We start from the raw sequence: 18,656 nt of genomic DNA on the forward strand, positions 1-18,656 counted from the left end.
GTTGAGTATGTTTATTAGTTCCATATAATCAAAGCTCCGTAGTTTCATAATCAATGAATTGCGTTAAGTCTGGTTATTTTATATCTGTCATAAACATCAAGACCGTAGTTAAGCATGTGTTACCAAAGAGAACGAATGTAAGGAGAGTTCGGGGACAGGTACAAAAATTACCAACGGAAAGACACCGTTCCCAGCAGGGTCTAATTTCAAAACTCTCCCTTTTGCGAATTCTTGCTACTTTGCCTCAGAGGAGAAATCTATCATAATCGTCACTTCCGTGATGTTTGCTAATTATTGTTTACCCAACTCCACCTGACTGAAATAAGAATAATATACATTTATCGTTCCTCAAAAATGTTCACATTTGATTAAAGATGTTTCTTATTTTCAGCAAAGTCACAAAGTTACTCATAGGATATTCCAGCACACGCGTTCGTTTCATTTCCTGACCATATTTCCGTTGCATCATGGCCTTCCAAAACAAGCATTAGAGACACTGTATCTCTCTACACATGATAAAAAATAGTCTGGTACGACATTTCTTCAAGTACTTTCAGGGGTGCACCTCTACCCTAAGCACCAGTCTTTCAAATTATCAAATGGCTACAGAACGACGTATATCTCGGAAGTAAACAACCTCCTGTCGAAACTGATTCAATCTAAAATATATATTGTACATCTTTCATCGTGTGTTGTTTTTTTAAGCACACATTACAAATTGCCCATCATATGATTTGAGTTATTTTTCAAAAGAATGCCATAAAACCAACTGCAAATGTGCTTTACAAACTCGTGATGATACAAGCATCACCGAGAAACATTCTTAACCCAATTTGCTACTATCACAGAAGCTGAGCATAATGTTGAAACACAGTGTCTGGCTGTTCTTAAGAAAAGGGAAACAAGCGAGGTTTGCAATTTTGTGCACCCAAGATAACAATAAATCTTAGAAGGACGGCGACATAAAGTCTTTATGTTAAAAATAATAATAATAATTAAAAAAAATTAATAACCGTGAACTAAATGACTGACAAAACTCATTCATGCTGCTAATAAAATTAGGACATGAAAAGTAAGAGTTTTAAAAATGCTTCGTAAACAAGACTTTTCAACATTACCAAAGCTGCAATTGATTTGCCTCAAATGACAGGTGGACCCTTTTTGTTCCGTCTTCCTTTCTTTTCCTATTGTTTTTCATTTCATTTCATTTCATTCTTTATGTTTTAAGCTCCGGGTACGGTACGCTACTTTATCATTCCAAGTAAACTGAGCTGTCCACCACCCCCCCCCCCCCCGCATACTTTTTTCTTCCTTTCATAAGCGGCTGTCGATGAAATTGGATGTCTTGATTCCTAACTGCATTCGTGTTTGTTCAATTTCCCCATCAAAAATGGTTTCATGTCCCTTGAATACCTGAGTAGCCTAAACACTTGTTTATCATGAAGGCCTTTACCTGAGTGACATACGTCTTTCATACGATCTACTTTCCTGATAGGAAGATAAACACCGGGGGATTTCAGAGAAGCATCTTTAAAAGTTGTACGATTTAGATCATGCTAAAGAGATCTTGCTGATAGCAAGATCCTTTCAACCAGATCATACATCTTTTTTCTTAACTCATGGCAGATCTGTTACAACTGTGTTAACAAAGATATATTACACAGGGATAACACTAAATTTACGCAGGCTTCACGTTATAAAGTATGGCTTGCTTAACAGTCATATTTGATATGAATACGTTATATTATAATATGAAAAAAAGTGATCTGTGTACTCTTAAATTTTGTCAATAACTTGATATTTGATATCCATTTTTACTACCAAACACTAACCTTCTGTTAGCCACCTTGGTTCTAGAGAGCCTGCATTTACTTCTTATGGAGCTTTCTTGGTCATGTTAAATATAATTCGATATTTACATGCATTTTCTGTCTTTACGTTCAACTGCATGCGCTTACCAAACAGCTCTCAGGGCATCTGCCCCTCCTAACTCTCAGCAATAATTTTAAGACCGGCCAATGCTATATTTATGAATTTCGTTTTACATTTCATGAAATGATCCGTTGAAAAGATATGTGAATATCGGAACAATTTACGCAGGGTTTTCCAAAATGTAAAATTAATCAAGAAAACTATCCGAGTTTTATTTTTTACTTAAGCGAGTAATCCGATTTTCATTTTCAACGTTTGCTTTACAATTAGCCCATTTCAGGTGGCGTACATCAGCCCTGCACGATGTTGTTTAGCAAAAAAGAAAAACCTCGCACTTATTCATCTGTCAGTCTTCAAATTTGCCTCCATCCACCGAGTATACTCGTTCACATTCGTGTAAACACCATATTTGTACGGCAACGCACACCTCTCTCCCCAGCTCACTATGCCTGCAAGCATCCAGGTGCCGTCCCCGCTCGGATCTGGACAGGCCAGCGGTCCCCCGCTATCGTAAGAGCATGCGTCAGTGCCACCTTCCTTGAATCCGGCACACAGGAAGTTTCCTCCCACTGCTCCGTTGTACGAACTAGAAACACAAGAAACAGCTATCACAAGCTTCTACATTGGTCATTTACTACTTAAAGTTTGACATGCTTTTTCGACCATTACTAACCGGGGAGAATTGCAGCCTTCTTTTCCCACCAAATCAACCCACGCCTCTCTCAGCACCGGCGAGGAACTTCCTTGCCAATAAGTGTGTCCCCAGCCAGTAACAATGCAGCGTTTACCCGCTTGGAAGTAGTTGAAACTCTCTGGCAGGCAGATCTTACTAACATGGCTGCCGAACTTCAGTGAACCAGCCATACGCACTAGCGCTGGAGAAAAGCACATAAACACCAGATATAACCCAATCCCTCTTTTATATATGACCAATTCACACTTAACATGTTTGTTTGTTTTTGTTTGTTTTTCCAAAGAAAATAGAAGACAAACAAAGCGCTCAAATTATCATGATCATAAAACACCGACAGAGTTTTTAACTTCTGGATGACACCGTCTTAAGCAACTTCCTCGTGAGAAACAGCAATGGATTGGTTGCATTGTTTTTGTGCTATTCCCTTACTCGAGTTTGCAGCAACAGAAAATTTCATTTAGCAAAAAAGAAATAGCCCATCTTCTAATCAAATAAATCTTCACACAACGTAATATGGATGAAACATAACGTGAATCAAAATTTCAACTACTGAAGATTCCCTCTTACGCGCTTACTCATTTTCAGGAATGTAATGTAGAAATAAAATAATTGACCTGACAAACGAAAGAAACAGTAGTATATCCACGAGTTCACCGCAGTGTGATTTGATCAGGTCTATTCGTGCCTTAAGTACAGTAAGTACTTTAGTAAGATCCGTCCCTTAGTAAGAAAAAGAGACCCCGTAGCCTTACCGATATCGTTGTCACCGGGGTGGGAGGAATTACTTGGCTTATAGTTTGGGTGAATTAGTATTTGTTTGACGTCAAGCTTTTGTTCTTTCCCTTCCTCTCTGTGAAGTGAATGTTCACCAATGTGCACCTCCCAGTCTGAGGGTTTCTTTGATGTTTGTTCATCTAAGATTCAAACCACATAAGTTCTTGGTAAGTGCACATAAAATGGACTGATGAACTGATAGCCTGTGAACATTTTGCATCCATTTTTTTTGGTCCAGTTTTATCGACCTCAACATAATAAAAAGCATAATTTAGATTAACCCGTACTAAATTACAGTGGTTTACAATTGCAACAGGTTCCCCCCTTCCTGTGCACATTCCCTCATTTCAGAAACTTGAAACTCAGTTTTTGTAAGAAACCTCTCTTTGACTAACTTAAATACCTTTTCTCGCATTACGTTCATTTTTCTTTTCTAAAGCGGTGGGAGGGGAAGGAAATGCTCTTAAGCTCTTATTCCTTGTAAAATGTACCACATAAACAATAATAGCAAAACTCACTGAAACATTGAGTGTTGTAAGGACCACTTTTGTAGTCATTGTAGGCCGTTTTATTGAATATAGTTGATGTTCTTTAGTGTAAGTTTACTCGGATCTTAGGAATACCTGTAACTATTACACGAGTTTATGCGGATATAGATATTTGTACTAATGACGATGGGGATGAGTTAGAATTATTCAACTTACTAAAGCAATGTGCAGCGGTCACGACCCAAGATGGTTTTATGATGGTTGCTCCGCAGGTAAGCTTGGTGCGATTAAAGAACAGAGCAGACATCCACGGCCAGGAGTTAGGAACGCTTTCTTGTCCTCCCACAATCCTTCGGGAGCGAGGATTGTACAAACCCCAACGTTTTCCACAATCACGAGTAACTGAAAAGAGTCGAAATGTTTCTCAAGGTAAAACTTAAGAAGACGTTCTGATTTATTCCCAGTTGCAAAGGAGCTCTGCTACAGAGTTTAGGGTGAAGTGAAATTGTTTGTTAAATGTCAAGAAACAATTTCAAAGCTGTTTCTTTCAAGTCTTCGTTTCTCATTTTTCTCAGTAAAGTACGAGGGAGACATCGAGCCGGAATCACGGAAATCGGCAGACCTTTTCTACCTCGCATGCTTAATGCTCTAAAGATCTTCAAAACAAAGTAGCAAAGCCACCACTTTTAAGAAAAAGTCAAAATAGCCTTCCTCCCAACGGAGAGATTAAAGAGGAGCAGGAAATTCTGTGTTCATACAGACGGCGAGGAAGAAACCGGAAGAGGTCTCTCCTAGGGCGAAGTTAGGGCCAAAGCACGGGACAGGGTGCGGCAGTGGTAAGTTTGTTTTTTGCCTTGTGTCCCAACCCAGAGCAAAAGTTGAACAAAAAAAATCAGCAAAATAGAGCAAATTATCCTCATTTCAGACAGAAGACCGGTTATCTAACCTGTTGAAGTTCTACACTTCGGTTTTCCTCCTCCTCTGATCCTGGTCCCTTGAATCTGTTTTCCTAGCCGGTCCACGCACCAACAGGCTTTTGTTTTCCTGTTACATTGCAGAACTCTAAAGTGGCCGTTTGATTTGCACTTTGGCACGAATACTCCAGGGTTGTTCTTTCTTTTCCTCAACCTGCGTTCACGCATTCGCTGGCAGCGGGTTTTTCCCTTTTTGGTGGGATTTTCGTCTGTAGAAAAAGGTTTTTAAAACATGTCAGCCTGTATTACGGAAATCGAAATAACATTTTTGGATTTCATACTATAATAATGGTGGAGATGTGAACGTTGCTGCGACACTACAAGACGAGCAATGGGATACCACATTCATAATTAAGTCACTAATCAGGATCTATGAGGCAATGTTCTTTTAGGAACAAGCGTGCCTTTCGTGAAGAAAATCCACGTGCTAATTCTATGTCGTGTAGTAAATTATAATGTGGAGGTTCACCGTGAAAAGAGATGTTGGAATCACCAATTCTACTCCTTCCCATCTTGGTGAAATTCGTTTTTGCCTCAGGAAAGTTATTAATAGTAAATGAGAAATCAAAACTAAAAACATCATCGAAAAAGAATGAATAAATTACCCATTTCGTCCTCTTCCAGGTTTGGGTATTGCCGGACGTTTCTGGGTTTTCTTTTCCACGCCTGAGGTTGATGACGTTCAGAGTTAGAGGAAAACTTAATGGTGACATCGGTTTCTTGAAACTTTTCTCCTTGTGCATTAACTCTCCAGCATTTCAGTGGCGTTGTAGTTGTGCACTGGATTTCCCTGAAGCTTCCGTCCGGATTGCACGCTGGCGAAAAGCCACGTCTCATCAGCGCTGCCTCGATTTTTTGTAACTGACATGTCGTGTAGTTCACTACGAGAAGAAATAACTTATATATCATGTTTCATAGTGAATGATCCAAAGCCATAATGTATTACCAACAGCAATTGTGAAGGAAGATTGCCGCTTCACTGCTTACTTTAGCAAAGAATACTCAGCAAAGGCCATTTCACAAAAATTATGTAAAAGTGGAGTTGCGCCCAAAAACTATAAAATTTTCTGAAATACTTTCTTTCTCAGTTCATTTTCGCGATTAATAAAAACCGCTCTGGATAATTCTCCTGGTTCAGAAACTGGCATGCCTCTTTTAGGAAAAAAGGATTTTTCAAGGAAAAGTTTGCCATATATTTTCACCTGATAAAGTCAAAACATTTTAGGAGCAAATCGTTAAAAGTGTTGGAGAAGTTATGGGTTCGCCAATTTGTTGTCGTTTCAAATCTTCGCGCGTTTAGAATCATACAAAGAATATTTCATCGCCAACTTTTTTTTTTTTTTCCAATTTTCGAAAGGACTTCTCACCAATTCTCGCTCACTCGCTCGCTTTTTCTCATCGCTCTCGATTGACCGAGGACCCGGCAGAAACTCATAACACAGGTATAAATTAGTCCTTACCACAAGTTTGCCGGCAGCCGGTTTTACAACAGTATTGCCATCTTTCACACTGAGCATTCAGTAAACAGTCGATTTTACATCTTCCTGCTGACGGATGAACTGAGTTTGGACAGTGGTCTGGGAAATGAGAAGAAGGACTTTCATTCTCTTTTATTAGGAAAAGTTAGTTGGGCTGTTGCAATGGCCACGTTGAACCTCTCCTCTGAGGGAATTAAGTTCGTCCCCAGGACGCCATAGAAAGACTCAACGTGACGCTTACCGCAGGCAACCTAAGCTAAAATGTTAGTGTAAAGCTATAGCTTGAACCTGGGGTGCCTGTATTCACATTCTGTACAAAGAGAACTTCCAGTACCGATCCACATAATCAAAACTTTATTTTAAAATAACTGCAAATATCAACATTTGGAGAAAATGACGTGACCAGTGACAACATTGTGACGGCAATCTTTTTTACATCAGTTCTACACGAAAGTGTCTTCTTGCCCAAACGAGAAAAAAAAACTATGAACAGATTTGGAGTAATATCTATCATCAAGATAACAAACAAAAGAATGGTTGGAGCGATTCGGTCGTCAGTGCACAAGCTTTGCTTTTCTTTTTGCGTGACAGGTATTCGCTAATACAAACAAGTACTTTAGCCTTCGTGTAATTTACGTCAGGAGTGGTCAATTAAGCTCCTTTAAACATTTATGCCGGTTGTTCGCTCGTAATACGGTCATTATATAATGTCATTCATTTTTAAATTACTTTAGTAGCTCTAGACATCTACACGCAATTATTTGAAACTAAAATTCGTACAGTCTTCGATACTTAGAGGTCTGATAAACATATCGTTGAAAATGTTAACCATGAAAGAAGTCAAAGAACAGGCTTAAAATGTGCTTTTTCACCCAATGGTTTGTCTATATATGCCTGGCTGGTTTCCCAATTTGTATCAACAGACATGGATCTTGAAGTCAATCTTTGATGATCGTTATTCATCTGACGTCATCCTCTTTCGTAAGGACACTGCAATTATATACAAACTATCATAACCACCGACCCTTACTGAAGCTCTCAAAGCAGAACAATTGAAAAGGCGTCAAATTGACGTTACTTCAAGTGAGAAAAGTCATTTCAGACGCTTAAACATCGAAGAACACTGCAAAAGGAATTTTCTTTCACAAAAAAGGAATGCAATGCTTTATTTCATCCACAAAAACGCTTATGAGTACTTAAATGACAACAGTAACCGCTATTACAATATCGTCAAAGCCATGCCTTCTCATTTGTCTTTGATCACGAAATTCTACTGATCAGCCCACCACACATATGGATTAAGAAAAAACAATATATAATTATATCAAACGTCGCTTTAATATAGTAATTTATAGTCTGTCATTAGTTTCGGCGGCAAAATCAACATTCAATACAGAACAAAAATCGTTCCTAAAGCTATTTTAAGAAAACAATAACGTTTCAGTAAAATTTTTTCAATGACCTATATTATCTTCCAGAAAAACAAATGCAAACGACCTATGAACTTCCGACGGAAGTCTTTTCTCAAAATTTTACCTCAGGAAAACAAAAATGTCTTTGATATATAAAAAAAAGGATAAAAAGTCTCGCTCAAAAACCATTTTAGAAAACTGACATCAAGTGCACTTAACGGAAAGCTATGTCAAAACAACTGAATGCTTTTAACGGGTAACAGCCTATTTCCTGCGGGCTTAAACGACGTCAGAAGTAGTGAAAAGCTTGAACAGCGTATACGAAGGTGGCACGCGTTTTCATAGAAACTACTATACGAATGTGTAATTAGCATGTGTTTCGTAGACTAATTGTATTGATAATTTAGCTCGATTTTTTTTCATGCGTAGGAGCTCGTTATAAGAAGCTATATTTCCGATCAACAAACAAGTGATCATTTTGATTCAAAAACATCTCACAAATGACCGGTATTTCGGTGTAAAAGTGGTAAATGCCTTGTCATTATGAACTACAGTCTTGAAATAAAATGGGCACTCACAAATTGACAATAACGAAACCAGACACTTAATAAAGTATCAAAAACCACTTCCATCAAATATACTGGCGCAGGAGTCTCTGTTAAGGCTTGATGATGAAAGGATGGTTCAAATATCTACTGTGGCACACGTAATTACAGCTACTAAACAGAAAAATGTGATGCGGTAAATAAAAAAATTTACTACAAACACGGAATTTGGATCAACACCGGCTTGATGTTAAATGGTTTCTCCGTGCGACAGTAAAAACCAATTTTGATGGTATCGAGAATTTCAGTCATACCTACATTACCGTTTCTAGATAAAAAACGTACAGAGGATACTAAACAAGGAGAAAGCGATTTTCATGAGGGATTCTTAAAAAAGAACTTCAATCATATGAGAAAACCAAAAATGGCGATTCGCGTCTGCTACAATTTTCTTTTTCTGTTTCAGCAGATTTGAATGAAGATTTATATAAATCGATGCGAGTCTCCACCCGCTTGAGAATACGATGATGGGCTAGAGAAAGTCGTATTGATTATGTCAGACGATATTTGTCTTTTGCTTTAATTAAACGACTTTGAATTAATTGAATTCTATAAATTCTCTTGATTGATCCTAAAAAGTGTACAACTGATCAGTTTGACCGACTCAGCACTCGTTCATTTTTTCTGGCGTGCCGGCTGTCAGGTATACCAGCTCAAACAGGCTTTAATACTGTTTGCACACATACAATGGATATGAACCTTACCTCGTCATTACCTCAAACACACGTTATTCACTTAAAGATGAAGTTTGAACTTTGGAAATAAAACTGCAAATAGTTTTAAAATTTCTCTATCTGCTCTCACATTTCCTAAGTCCAAGTGACCTTTCTCTCGTTCTCTCTCTAAGGCTGTGTTCTCTTACACAGCGCTAATCTTTTTTTAGTACCATTTGCTATTCGCTAATAGTTATCTCAAGTAGTTCTTCTCAAGACTAAAATTTCCAAAGACATTCCTAAGACTACAAAAGGCACATCATTAGTACTGCAGGTTTGGAATTCTTGTCACGACTAATTCTTGTCCGCCCAAAGTGTGGACACTTGGACCAAGTAGTGGTATACATATTTCGTGCATTTCTACCAACGAGCAAAATAATAGTATATGCCATGCCACGAAGACATACAAGTGAAAACGTTTACTTATTTAAACATTATTCTTGGATAACTTTCCCCGTAAATGTGGCGCAAATGAAATAACCAAAAAGTTAATACGCTGGGAATGAAAATAAAATACAGTTGGCTGACAAAGAGAAAGCAACTCGCAAATATCGACGTTTGGAAGCTAAAACGAGCGGGAAAGAACGTCAGAAAAAATTCGTCAGAAAAAAAACGAAATTCGAAACCTATTTGATCGTTAATTATCGGAGCCATCAATAAACGACGAAACAGAGACCACTTAGAAATATTTATAGCTGCTCTTTCATTTAATTTACGCAAAAACACCGCACAATGAAGTATTTACACAGCATGGCATCTAATATAATTTCCTGATGAGCCGACTAGCCACGTTAATATTGAACAGAACTTGATTGAGTCGTAAGGTGTAATCAATATGTTTCGAAATATCCTGCAATTATTAACAAGTTTTTGTTTATAAGCAATTCCCGTTGCTACAAATTAATATCATATCGGGCTACATCATTTCTGTTTTGAGCCGCGATGAATAATCATTTTAAGCACTTTGGTGAATAGTACTGCTTTTTTTCTTCTTTTCTTTTTTTCCACCATTTATTGGCACAACGGAATTCAGTATAAAATTCACCCTCCCAATAAATATACGCGTCAGATTTTAAACTCAAGTTCCAAAACAAATGTTTCTATCTGATGTTCTTGCCATGTAAATTTTGTCTGTTGATTCATTTTTTTATACCGAACTTGAACTTGGAAGCAATTAACTTCAGTCAGACAAGTGTTTTTATTTCTACGTCAATCGCCTTTCATTTCTTGCTACTAATTCTAATTGTGGGAAACCAAGGCGTCCCTACCCTTTGTCCAGTGAAATACTATAATCAAGAGCTAGTTTTACCCGCATAAACCATAATAGTGGTACGTTTCAAATACTATAATCAAGAGCTAGTTTTACCCGCGTAAACCATAAAAAAACACAAAACTTCTAAAACGAAATAAAGAAAACACAAGTTTGGGCCGACAAAATTCTATCCAACGGCTGAACACTGTCAGTTTTGGAAATACATACAGTTTAGCTTGTTAAATATTAGTATTTTCGGCTGCTAGCAGAAAGAGCAAAATAAATTATCTTAGCAATTTGCGTACACCATTTTTAACCTTCATAAAGATGCTCTTTGAGAGTAATGTTAACTAAAATTTTCATACAGCTTTCAAACAAGACAACCCAATATTTTGGTACAACAAAGACGCCTTTCAAGTTGTTTTGTAGAACGTAACTTTTATTTGTTACTTGTCACTTAATTGTTGTTTGTCTCGTCGCCAACCGGGATTTTAAAATTCTACTCACGTGCGCGAAGTAATTAGTTTCAGGCCATTACACTTTGGGCTGTCTGAGTCATAAGCTGCACGCGAAGGCATGGCGGGCACAAAATCTACTGCATGATTTATACTGAACATATTGGAAGCAATGTCTTGAATTTTCTGCCAAATAGTTGCAAAATAAAGGGATGAAACTGTAATGATCACGCATTAGAGGTGTTAATTGGCTCATCGTGTAGAGAGCTCATGGCCATTTCCATTGACCGACTACCGTTTAATTTAGGTCGTTAGATCCTCAAATTGTGCCTTTCCTAAGGAAACTATAACAAAAAGTTCCCTGACCTGTTAAAGAGCACTTTCAATTTGACATGCAGCGATTAATTTTAAGAATAATTACTTGAGCAACGGAACACTTAGCATCTTTAGTTCGAGAAGCCAAAATTGTGTCTTTTGTCTTGTAAATGTTGCAACACAGAATTCTAGAATTGACGGGTCATTCATTTTGACCTGAGGTGTTGAAAACGTAATGTCTTGAAGGTGTCATAGATTTTGTTACAAATCACAACGGTCCCAAATCTTCTTTTGGCGTTTATTGATCATTTTTGGTTGATAACCAATGCTTAGACCTCGACGTTTGCCCTGAATATCCAGAGGCTGGTTGCTTGCAATGCACTTGAAATTTTTATAGCTGGACGCAAGCCAGGAAAATGTGCTCGGTTATTTGACGTTGAGACTGGGAAAAAATCCGCGCAGAATGAATTTAAAACGCCAACAAGGTCCGAGACTACCTCCGTTTGGCCTCACCTAGCTTTTACTACTTCCCAACAGAAACGCTCTTTAGTTGTACATGTACGATCGTTCTTAGTAAAAAAAAAACAAAAAACAAAAAAAAAACAGTAGTCATAAAAGACAACATTTTTTACTTCGCAATATTTCACTCGGCCGGGAAGTTTATCCGTAGGACTCGACTACTCCCCTTAAAAAAAAAAAAACTTTAATTTTCATTTCGTATACGTTGTGCATTTGGTTCAGTATTTCAACATTTAAAAAAGATTAGCCCAACCGAGTTTTTTCGCAAGTCGAATGTAGCTAATTAGTCCGGCACATGTACAGAAAGCTATAACACTACTGGAGCGGCCATGAATAATTGAAACTTTTTCAGAATATAGTTACATAACGGCGGGAGACTGCAAGCACGTACTAGATGCGATAAGAAATACCACCAAACCTCAGTCTGCCATAACTAGGTTATAAAGGGTGTCTGTGATTCTTTATTTTTTTATCTTTTACATTTTTTTTAAATTTTAATATCGTACTATCGCGCACGAACAAGAACTGAGCATGGAAAACGTTACAAGTTTGAATAGCACTGACTATACATGTGTCAGTATGCCTTCTGATGACAGGGCCAATTCCCAATCGCTATGTGGCAAAACTAGGCACGTTTAGCTGGTGTCGTTTTAATTATCAAACCATATCGTTGATTTACTTTTCAACTGTAATACTATATATAACACATGCCTGATAAGATATAGTTCTGATTAGGTTGTTTCTTTCACACGAATCTAAGAAAGTTCTAAACTCCTGCGCGAAATGAATCCAGCATTTATCTCGGCTGCCTCAGGATAATACGCGAATTTTGGCCCAATTTGTATCAAACGGGTAAAACTGGTTCTCGGCAACAAAATACTAAGACATACATACTTTCATTCAGATCTTCACATTTTAGTCTTTTGTTGAAATAAGTCTTGGGATTATCAGAAGACAGATAAGGATCGATATTGTATTCAGGAGAAAAATATCATCGCAATGAAGACGATTGTATCATGTCGTTTCCGAGAGGATTTTGAAGAATCTCCTTAAGAGGAGGAGATGAAATTAACTGCAGATTTTGCGTTAAGATTCTTACATTTTTTGGATACTCTTGAGAGTTTCATTCTCTTCTTAAATTTTTTTGGTGTTGTCAGTGAGTTAAAAAAGTTTCTGGAAAAATTCGTATCTTGTGCACCTACGCATTGTAATAAAGGAAATGTTTTATCGTCGACTTCCGCGGGAAGGAGAGATTTTTGTCGCATTGCTCTGCTCGGAAGCCACAGCAATTACTAAATTTGACAGAAATTTGTCAATTTGGATCGTGTTCGCCATTCTTGAAATTTGTTATCAAATGATTCTTGAGCAATATTTAGCACATAGCACAGAGTGAAACTAATCGAAAACAGAGTAACGACGGAGAGACGCAATTTCTACTCTCTTTGAGTGAGCCTTTATCATCAAACGTCCTAAGCACTTCTGAAATTCAAATTGCGTAAAAAGGAAACTGCTACAGGGTGTGCAGATACTCAACTAGTTTCAGTTGTTCTGACTGAGGTGTTGACGAGATTTTTGAGATATCCGGTTTCCTTAAGTAATTCGTTTCGCATCAATGCCATTACAGATTTCCTGGAGGGAGTTTTTTAGGCAATCAAATGTATTGGCCTGCGTAACTCGAATTAACACTCGTTGTAACCTACTCCAAAAACAGCCAACGCAAAATCACGGTTAAGCTACAATATACGTTAACTACCATGGGAGAGATATCATTTTAGAGAAGTGCACGAAAATATAAAATTAACAAGGTACGCAGAGTCTTTAGAGCCATTTACTGAGGGCAATATGGGGCCTCGTGTGATGAGAACATGCAGTTCGGAAAATAAAATTTCCATTTAAAAACTATAGCAATTAAATCTGCTCGAGCAGGAGTTTTAAATTTTTGATTTCATAAAAAAACGTAATGTTCAACACTGAGTAATGGAGCGTGAATTGGACTTGAGAGAAGTCATTCGCAAGTTAAACACATCGAAATATTCCGGTCTGGCTCGCGTGTATGTTTGTTTTTCTTCAGAACAAATCCAAGGAAACGAAACTTTGCGGGAAACATGCATAGTTGCATGTAAAGGCAAAAAACTTCTTGTTTTCTCACCGAAGTCTATTTTATCTTTGAATTCACTTGTTCTGTTGTCACCAAAAACAAAAGATTTTCAGTGGTTATTTCATTCGAAAGTTGACGATCTGTCGCGTGTACTCAGCGCGTTATAATCGATTCAATTCAGCTCGAGGCAAATTACGGCACTGCGTAATTAAAAATGAAGGAAAATACTGGAGCATTCAAGTGACAAATAGCATTCAATGAAATGAAATGAGGCAAGGGGTCTAAAGCATTGGCAAACATCATGTGCTAACAATATATTCCAAACACTACTTGAAACACGCACAGTAACGACAGAAACACTTCACACAAAGGAGCACCAGTTAGCAAATAATTTGCACAAGAAATTTCTTTGTGAATAAAATTTCACATGAAACGTCTTATAGCCAAAGGGAATAAGAAAGCGCCCAAACAAAGTAATGGATTTTATTTTTTTTACCCTTTTCCAAGTATGACGAATTTGATATCGTACCCACAACACTATATGAATGAAATAGTGTTCCTGAGAAGTTTACGCTGGCTTAGGCACAAAAAGACAGAGGTTTTACAAATGGCAGACGGTATATAAGTTAAGTGAACCATTTAACCTGAAAGTAAATAGTTCCTTGCTATCGTGAGCCACTTCAAAGTGAGTCAACGCTTGTAAATGAAATCTTGACAAATGTAAACATAAGTTGTAAGACCTACTTGCACTGTTGCGCTAAAGTCTAAAGAAGCGTTTTAGTCCGAAATGAACAGACCATAAATGGTCTGGTCTTAACGCCGAAGTTGAATTGTCTTGCGAAATGACACGTCATGCTCTCAATCGTTGTACGCTGTAATTATATATGATTACAAAAGTTACACGGTTGAAACAAGGGTTTCTTTTGCACTTACCCACACCGCAGACAATGATGACCAAAAAGAAAAGGCTCTGTTGATTTTTTATGAAATAAACATCATCGTTAAAATATCTTTAATCATCTTTCCAAAGTAACAATGTCTGACAGGCGTGAGACTAAGGAAAAACTCACCTGAAGAAGCACATAAATCATTCTACAGCAGACCTGCATTTTTGCAACAGAAATTCTCAGTGTGTAGTCACTAGTGATATTGCTTCTGCGCGTTGATTGTTTTAACGTAAAATTAGCTACCAACTCGTTGGACACGAATCTGATGAGCTCTTTTTAGCCTGCAGTTCCGATTGACTGAGCGGACTTGCAAGTTACAGAAGAATAAACGCTGAGAGAGCATATTTATACACTATAAATAGCCATTATAGATGAATTTCTTTGCAGCCAATGAGATGGCATCCTTTCCCTTTAAGCAGGTGTATTTGATATATTCCAATTAATTACTGCACTTTGAGATCTAATTTATCTCTCCAGTAAATATTAATCAGTCCAGAAACATGTCGAATATTTTTACGTCTGGATTCTTCACGTCGCAGGACATTACAAGACATTTTTAAAAGCCGCATGTGGTAGTTTTGAGTTAACACCGGGCGATGAGGAGTTTTTAAGTGTCATTTGGCTCATTTGTATAAGTTATGTAAAATGTATCATTGAGACACCAGCTACAGCAATAAAATTGTCCTTATCACTGACAGCGCTATATTAATAACTCAATCGAGACAGGGCGTGTGCGCGTATATTTCGCGTGTACGAATACTCTTGTGAGTGGGCACAACATACACTTCTGAGTGAATTTACAACTTTCCACAGCCGGACGTCACTTGAAAATTGTTTTATACGCTCTGCGTGAGTTAAAGCAAAAATTCTTTTATAGAGGCAGCCATACCTTTTCAACAGACCTGGTAAATGTGGTCAAACACACTGGCGCTATCCGGCGCATTTATTATCCAATTCTTTTGGGAGTCGCCGCACAAAATCGTTTGTCTCAATTGAACAACACACAAACGGTTCATCAGACAGGCAGGCCACAAATCTAAAATGAGCGAACCACATTTTCTTCATTAGAGTTCGGCTTTAAATAAAGACTTGAGAATATTCACATGGCATTCATCCAATGTATTTACATTTTCATACACCGCGATCCAGGCCAAAATAATGACTTATTCAGAAGCGGTTTATATACTATCACTCCAAAGGAGTTTCTTCTTCGCTTAAAATGTTCGGTTTTGTTATTTCGCCAAAAAATACGTTAGAGAACGGGAATTGTTTCAATGTTGCGACACTCCCAATTCGCTCTTTCTGTAAGATTTCTTTTGTCTAAGGCAGGTTGCCGCAGTAAAATAAATCGTATCATTGGATATATTTTGCTTGGCATCATGCCCGCTGAGCTACACAAACTTAATGGTTCTGGTGTTTAACAATTACGTGGTTCGTCTTTATCTAAAACCTTGTCGATCAAGACCGACAGCAATTATTCTCGTTGAACAAATGTTCAACATGAAAAAGTTAATTTTTTTATCACGGAGAAATCTCGTTTTCTTTTCTTTTTTTCTTTCGTCTTTTCTACTGAAAGTTTTTTAACAAATATCCGTCCTGGTATAGCATTAGAATGCAACATCTCAGTTTATTTTTTCTTCTTTTTGTAAATCAAATAGTTCAATTTTGAATTTTTAGTTCTGGTTAGTTTCCTTTCGGCTTTCCTTGGACATACATAACCGAATATCATTTTCAATTGATTTCGAAACCATAACTAAACTCGCCAAAAAGAATATTCAATTTTTGTTTGCACATAAGAAAAAGCTTTCCTTGTATCAATATTCCCCGTAATTGGAATCTTGGAAGTAATAACACTTAAGTGCCTGTTATAAAACGTGACCGATGAAAATTTTCATACCGGAGAATTTACTGTAGAGATTATCCCTTTCTGCTTTTTTATGCTATTATTGTGATTCTTATGATTTTCATTATCTTTATTATCACGTATTAGTAGCAAAACTGAAATGAAAGAATTGCGAGGTCGGCTCGAAGAGGCGAAAATTAGTGGCCATTCCAGTCTTGACTGGAAAGTCACGCAACGCTCCATTCATTGCGTTACATCATAGAAGGTTGTAAAGGAGACTGCGGCCATCTTAAAGCAGCTAATTGAAAACCATGGTCAAAAGTAATATTTACCAAATATTAAGTGAATAGGGGAAAAGAATAAACTAGATTCAGAACAAATGTAATTAGACTAGACTCTCGTATCTTTTTTTTTTTTTTTTTTTCAATTTTGATATATTTATGTATACGCAAGTGATCGGCGAAGTGCAATATGAGCGGTGTAGTCAGTAGCATGACGCCGTCTCGTCGGATGGCTAACGAGTTACTTTAGGCAATGAAACTTGTATTAAGTGAAAACCCACGGGAACCTTGCTCTGGCCTGTTTCATGCAGACTGTGATAATTACAACTTAATACAGGGTATTCGTTCGACACAAAGTGTTTGCTAAGTACAAAGTCTCCGCCTTAGACATGTTCCTCTAAATTTTCCGATGATTATTCCGTCACATTTTCGGTCTCTTATTGAGTCTGACTTACATGGATCTTGAACTGACCATTTATTTAAGTGAACTGTCTTAAGCATTTTTTGCTCTGTTAGGCGCTATAGCGCATTTCTATGAAGAAATTCTCTACTGCAAATATAGTTTAAAACAAATTGGTTGTAAAAGGCTTGGGTCAATTTTAGCAGGCGGCATTTCCCACACACAGCTTTGCCGCTCATCGCACACAAAACCGCCAGCTACAAAAGCTACTGACTCAATTACCGCCGCACAACTTTTGATAACGTGAACTACACTCAGCTTTTTAAAATATTTAAGTTTCTTAATATACCTCTTAAGGAGTCAGCTTAATACAAGTTTTGGCCACTTAAGGGCTCAATTTAAGTGTCTGCGTCCATCCATGGGAGCTATTCGATGAATGCAAGTTCATTTTATAATAAACATAGGAAGAAAAGGTTAGGATCTTGGCTAATATCGGCCTAATACAGGGTGTTTGCCTAAATACATGGCTCACCTGAAACAGATTTGACTGTTCGAGATAACCTCGTGCGCCTCTTGGTTTTACAACATCAAGCATGCGTGAAGTGCTTGACACAGTAGCAGAGGAAGAAATAATAAAAACAAAACCTTCTAAAATTATTTTTGCAAAATTTGAGCTTTAAGACAAACCAAATAACTACATATATATTGTATAATATCACACAGTGATACAAAGCATGCTAACCACATAAACCGGCTAGCTTTCTGCAAAAAGCAAAATGGAGTTGACCCCATTAAACGACACTTCGGAATCCGGACTAATGTCGGAATCTTAGAAGGGATCACGAGTATCTCAGCCATTCCGATCGAGCATTTTTTATCCAGGCTATCTACTGTCTCCCAGTCTCCCCCCTTCGTGCACCCTTCCTATTTCGTTTGCGGTGTTTGGACGCTGTTAAGGTTTGAACAGCAAAGCTGGGTTAAGCTTTGGGGACTGCTTGTGGTTTTATGTGCACTTTGAAGCATTGAATTGTCGCACGTTCACCACTCGTTTGAGCGGCTCCGCCACCCAACGTGCGCTTTAAAGCGCTCACAAACCGCCGACCACGCAAACAGCAATCTTATTTTAAAGACGTCCTAAAATTTCCCCTGATACGAGCTTACAAATAAATGTTGACGCGCCGCCAACCGATGTTGAGCGTAAAAAGTTACTCAATGAACGATCAGTTGAACACCACATACTCTACTGGGAGATATTTTCTCTATATGCAATCGAAACAACCAGTTTAGTTCAGGTTCAATAAAATCCACTAACTATATTTAGTTTTGATCTACCTTCTTGCGGTCGCTGAAGCTTATGCTGTCTCAAGGGTTTTCCGTTATCTCGACCACTTCTTTGACGATTATCCGCCTCACAAAAAGTTCACAAACGGTCAACCTATGTATCGCACATAAGGTGACTTTTCGTCCTGACAGGAA

At 37.8% G+C, this 18,656-nt stretch overlaps 1 protein-coding gene across 4 annotated transcripts; it reads right to left on the reverse strand.

Moving 5' to 3' along the window:
* Nucleotides 1-6: 6 nt before the first annotated feature.
* LOC131792698 (serine protease 33) lies at nt 7-18,656 on the reverse strand. 4 transcript variants are annotated; one of them, XM_066162706.1, is made up of 11 exons: nt 18,513-18,656; nt 17,713-17,785; nt 15,546-15,692; nt 14,643-14,679; nt 6,323-6,439; nt 5,468-5,743; nt 4,835-5,071; nt 4,105-4,290; nt 3,379-3,540; nt 2,606-2,807; nt 7-2,518 (listed from the first exon to the last, which is right to left on the reverse strand). In XM_066162706.1, exons 3-11 carry the CDS (start codon nt 15,597-15,599, stop codon nt 2,272-2,274), a joined length of 1,518 nt encoding a protein of 505 aa, XP_066018803.1. In that variant the 5' UTR covers nt 15,600-15,692; nt 17,713-17,785; nt 18,513-18,656; the 3' UTR covers nt 7-2,271. The 4 variants fall into 4 exon arrangements, with proteins under 4 accessions (XP_066018803.1, XP_058966096.2, XP_058966095.2 ...); XM_059110113.2 differs by lacking the exons at nt 14,643-14,679; nt 15,546-15,692; XM_059110112.2 differs by lacking the exons at nt 15,546-15,692; nt 17,713-17,785; nt 18,513-18,656 and adding an exon at nt 14,780-14,964.

The sequence above is a fragment of the Pocillopora verrucosa genome, chromosome 2 (assembly GCF_036669915.1).
Source record: "Pocillopora verrucosa isolate sample1 chromosome 2, ASM3666991v2, whole genome shotgun sequence".
NCBI lineage: Eukaryota > Metazoa > Cnidaria > Anthozoa > Scleractinia > Pocilloporidae > Pocillopora > Pocillopora verrucosa.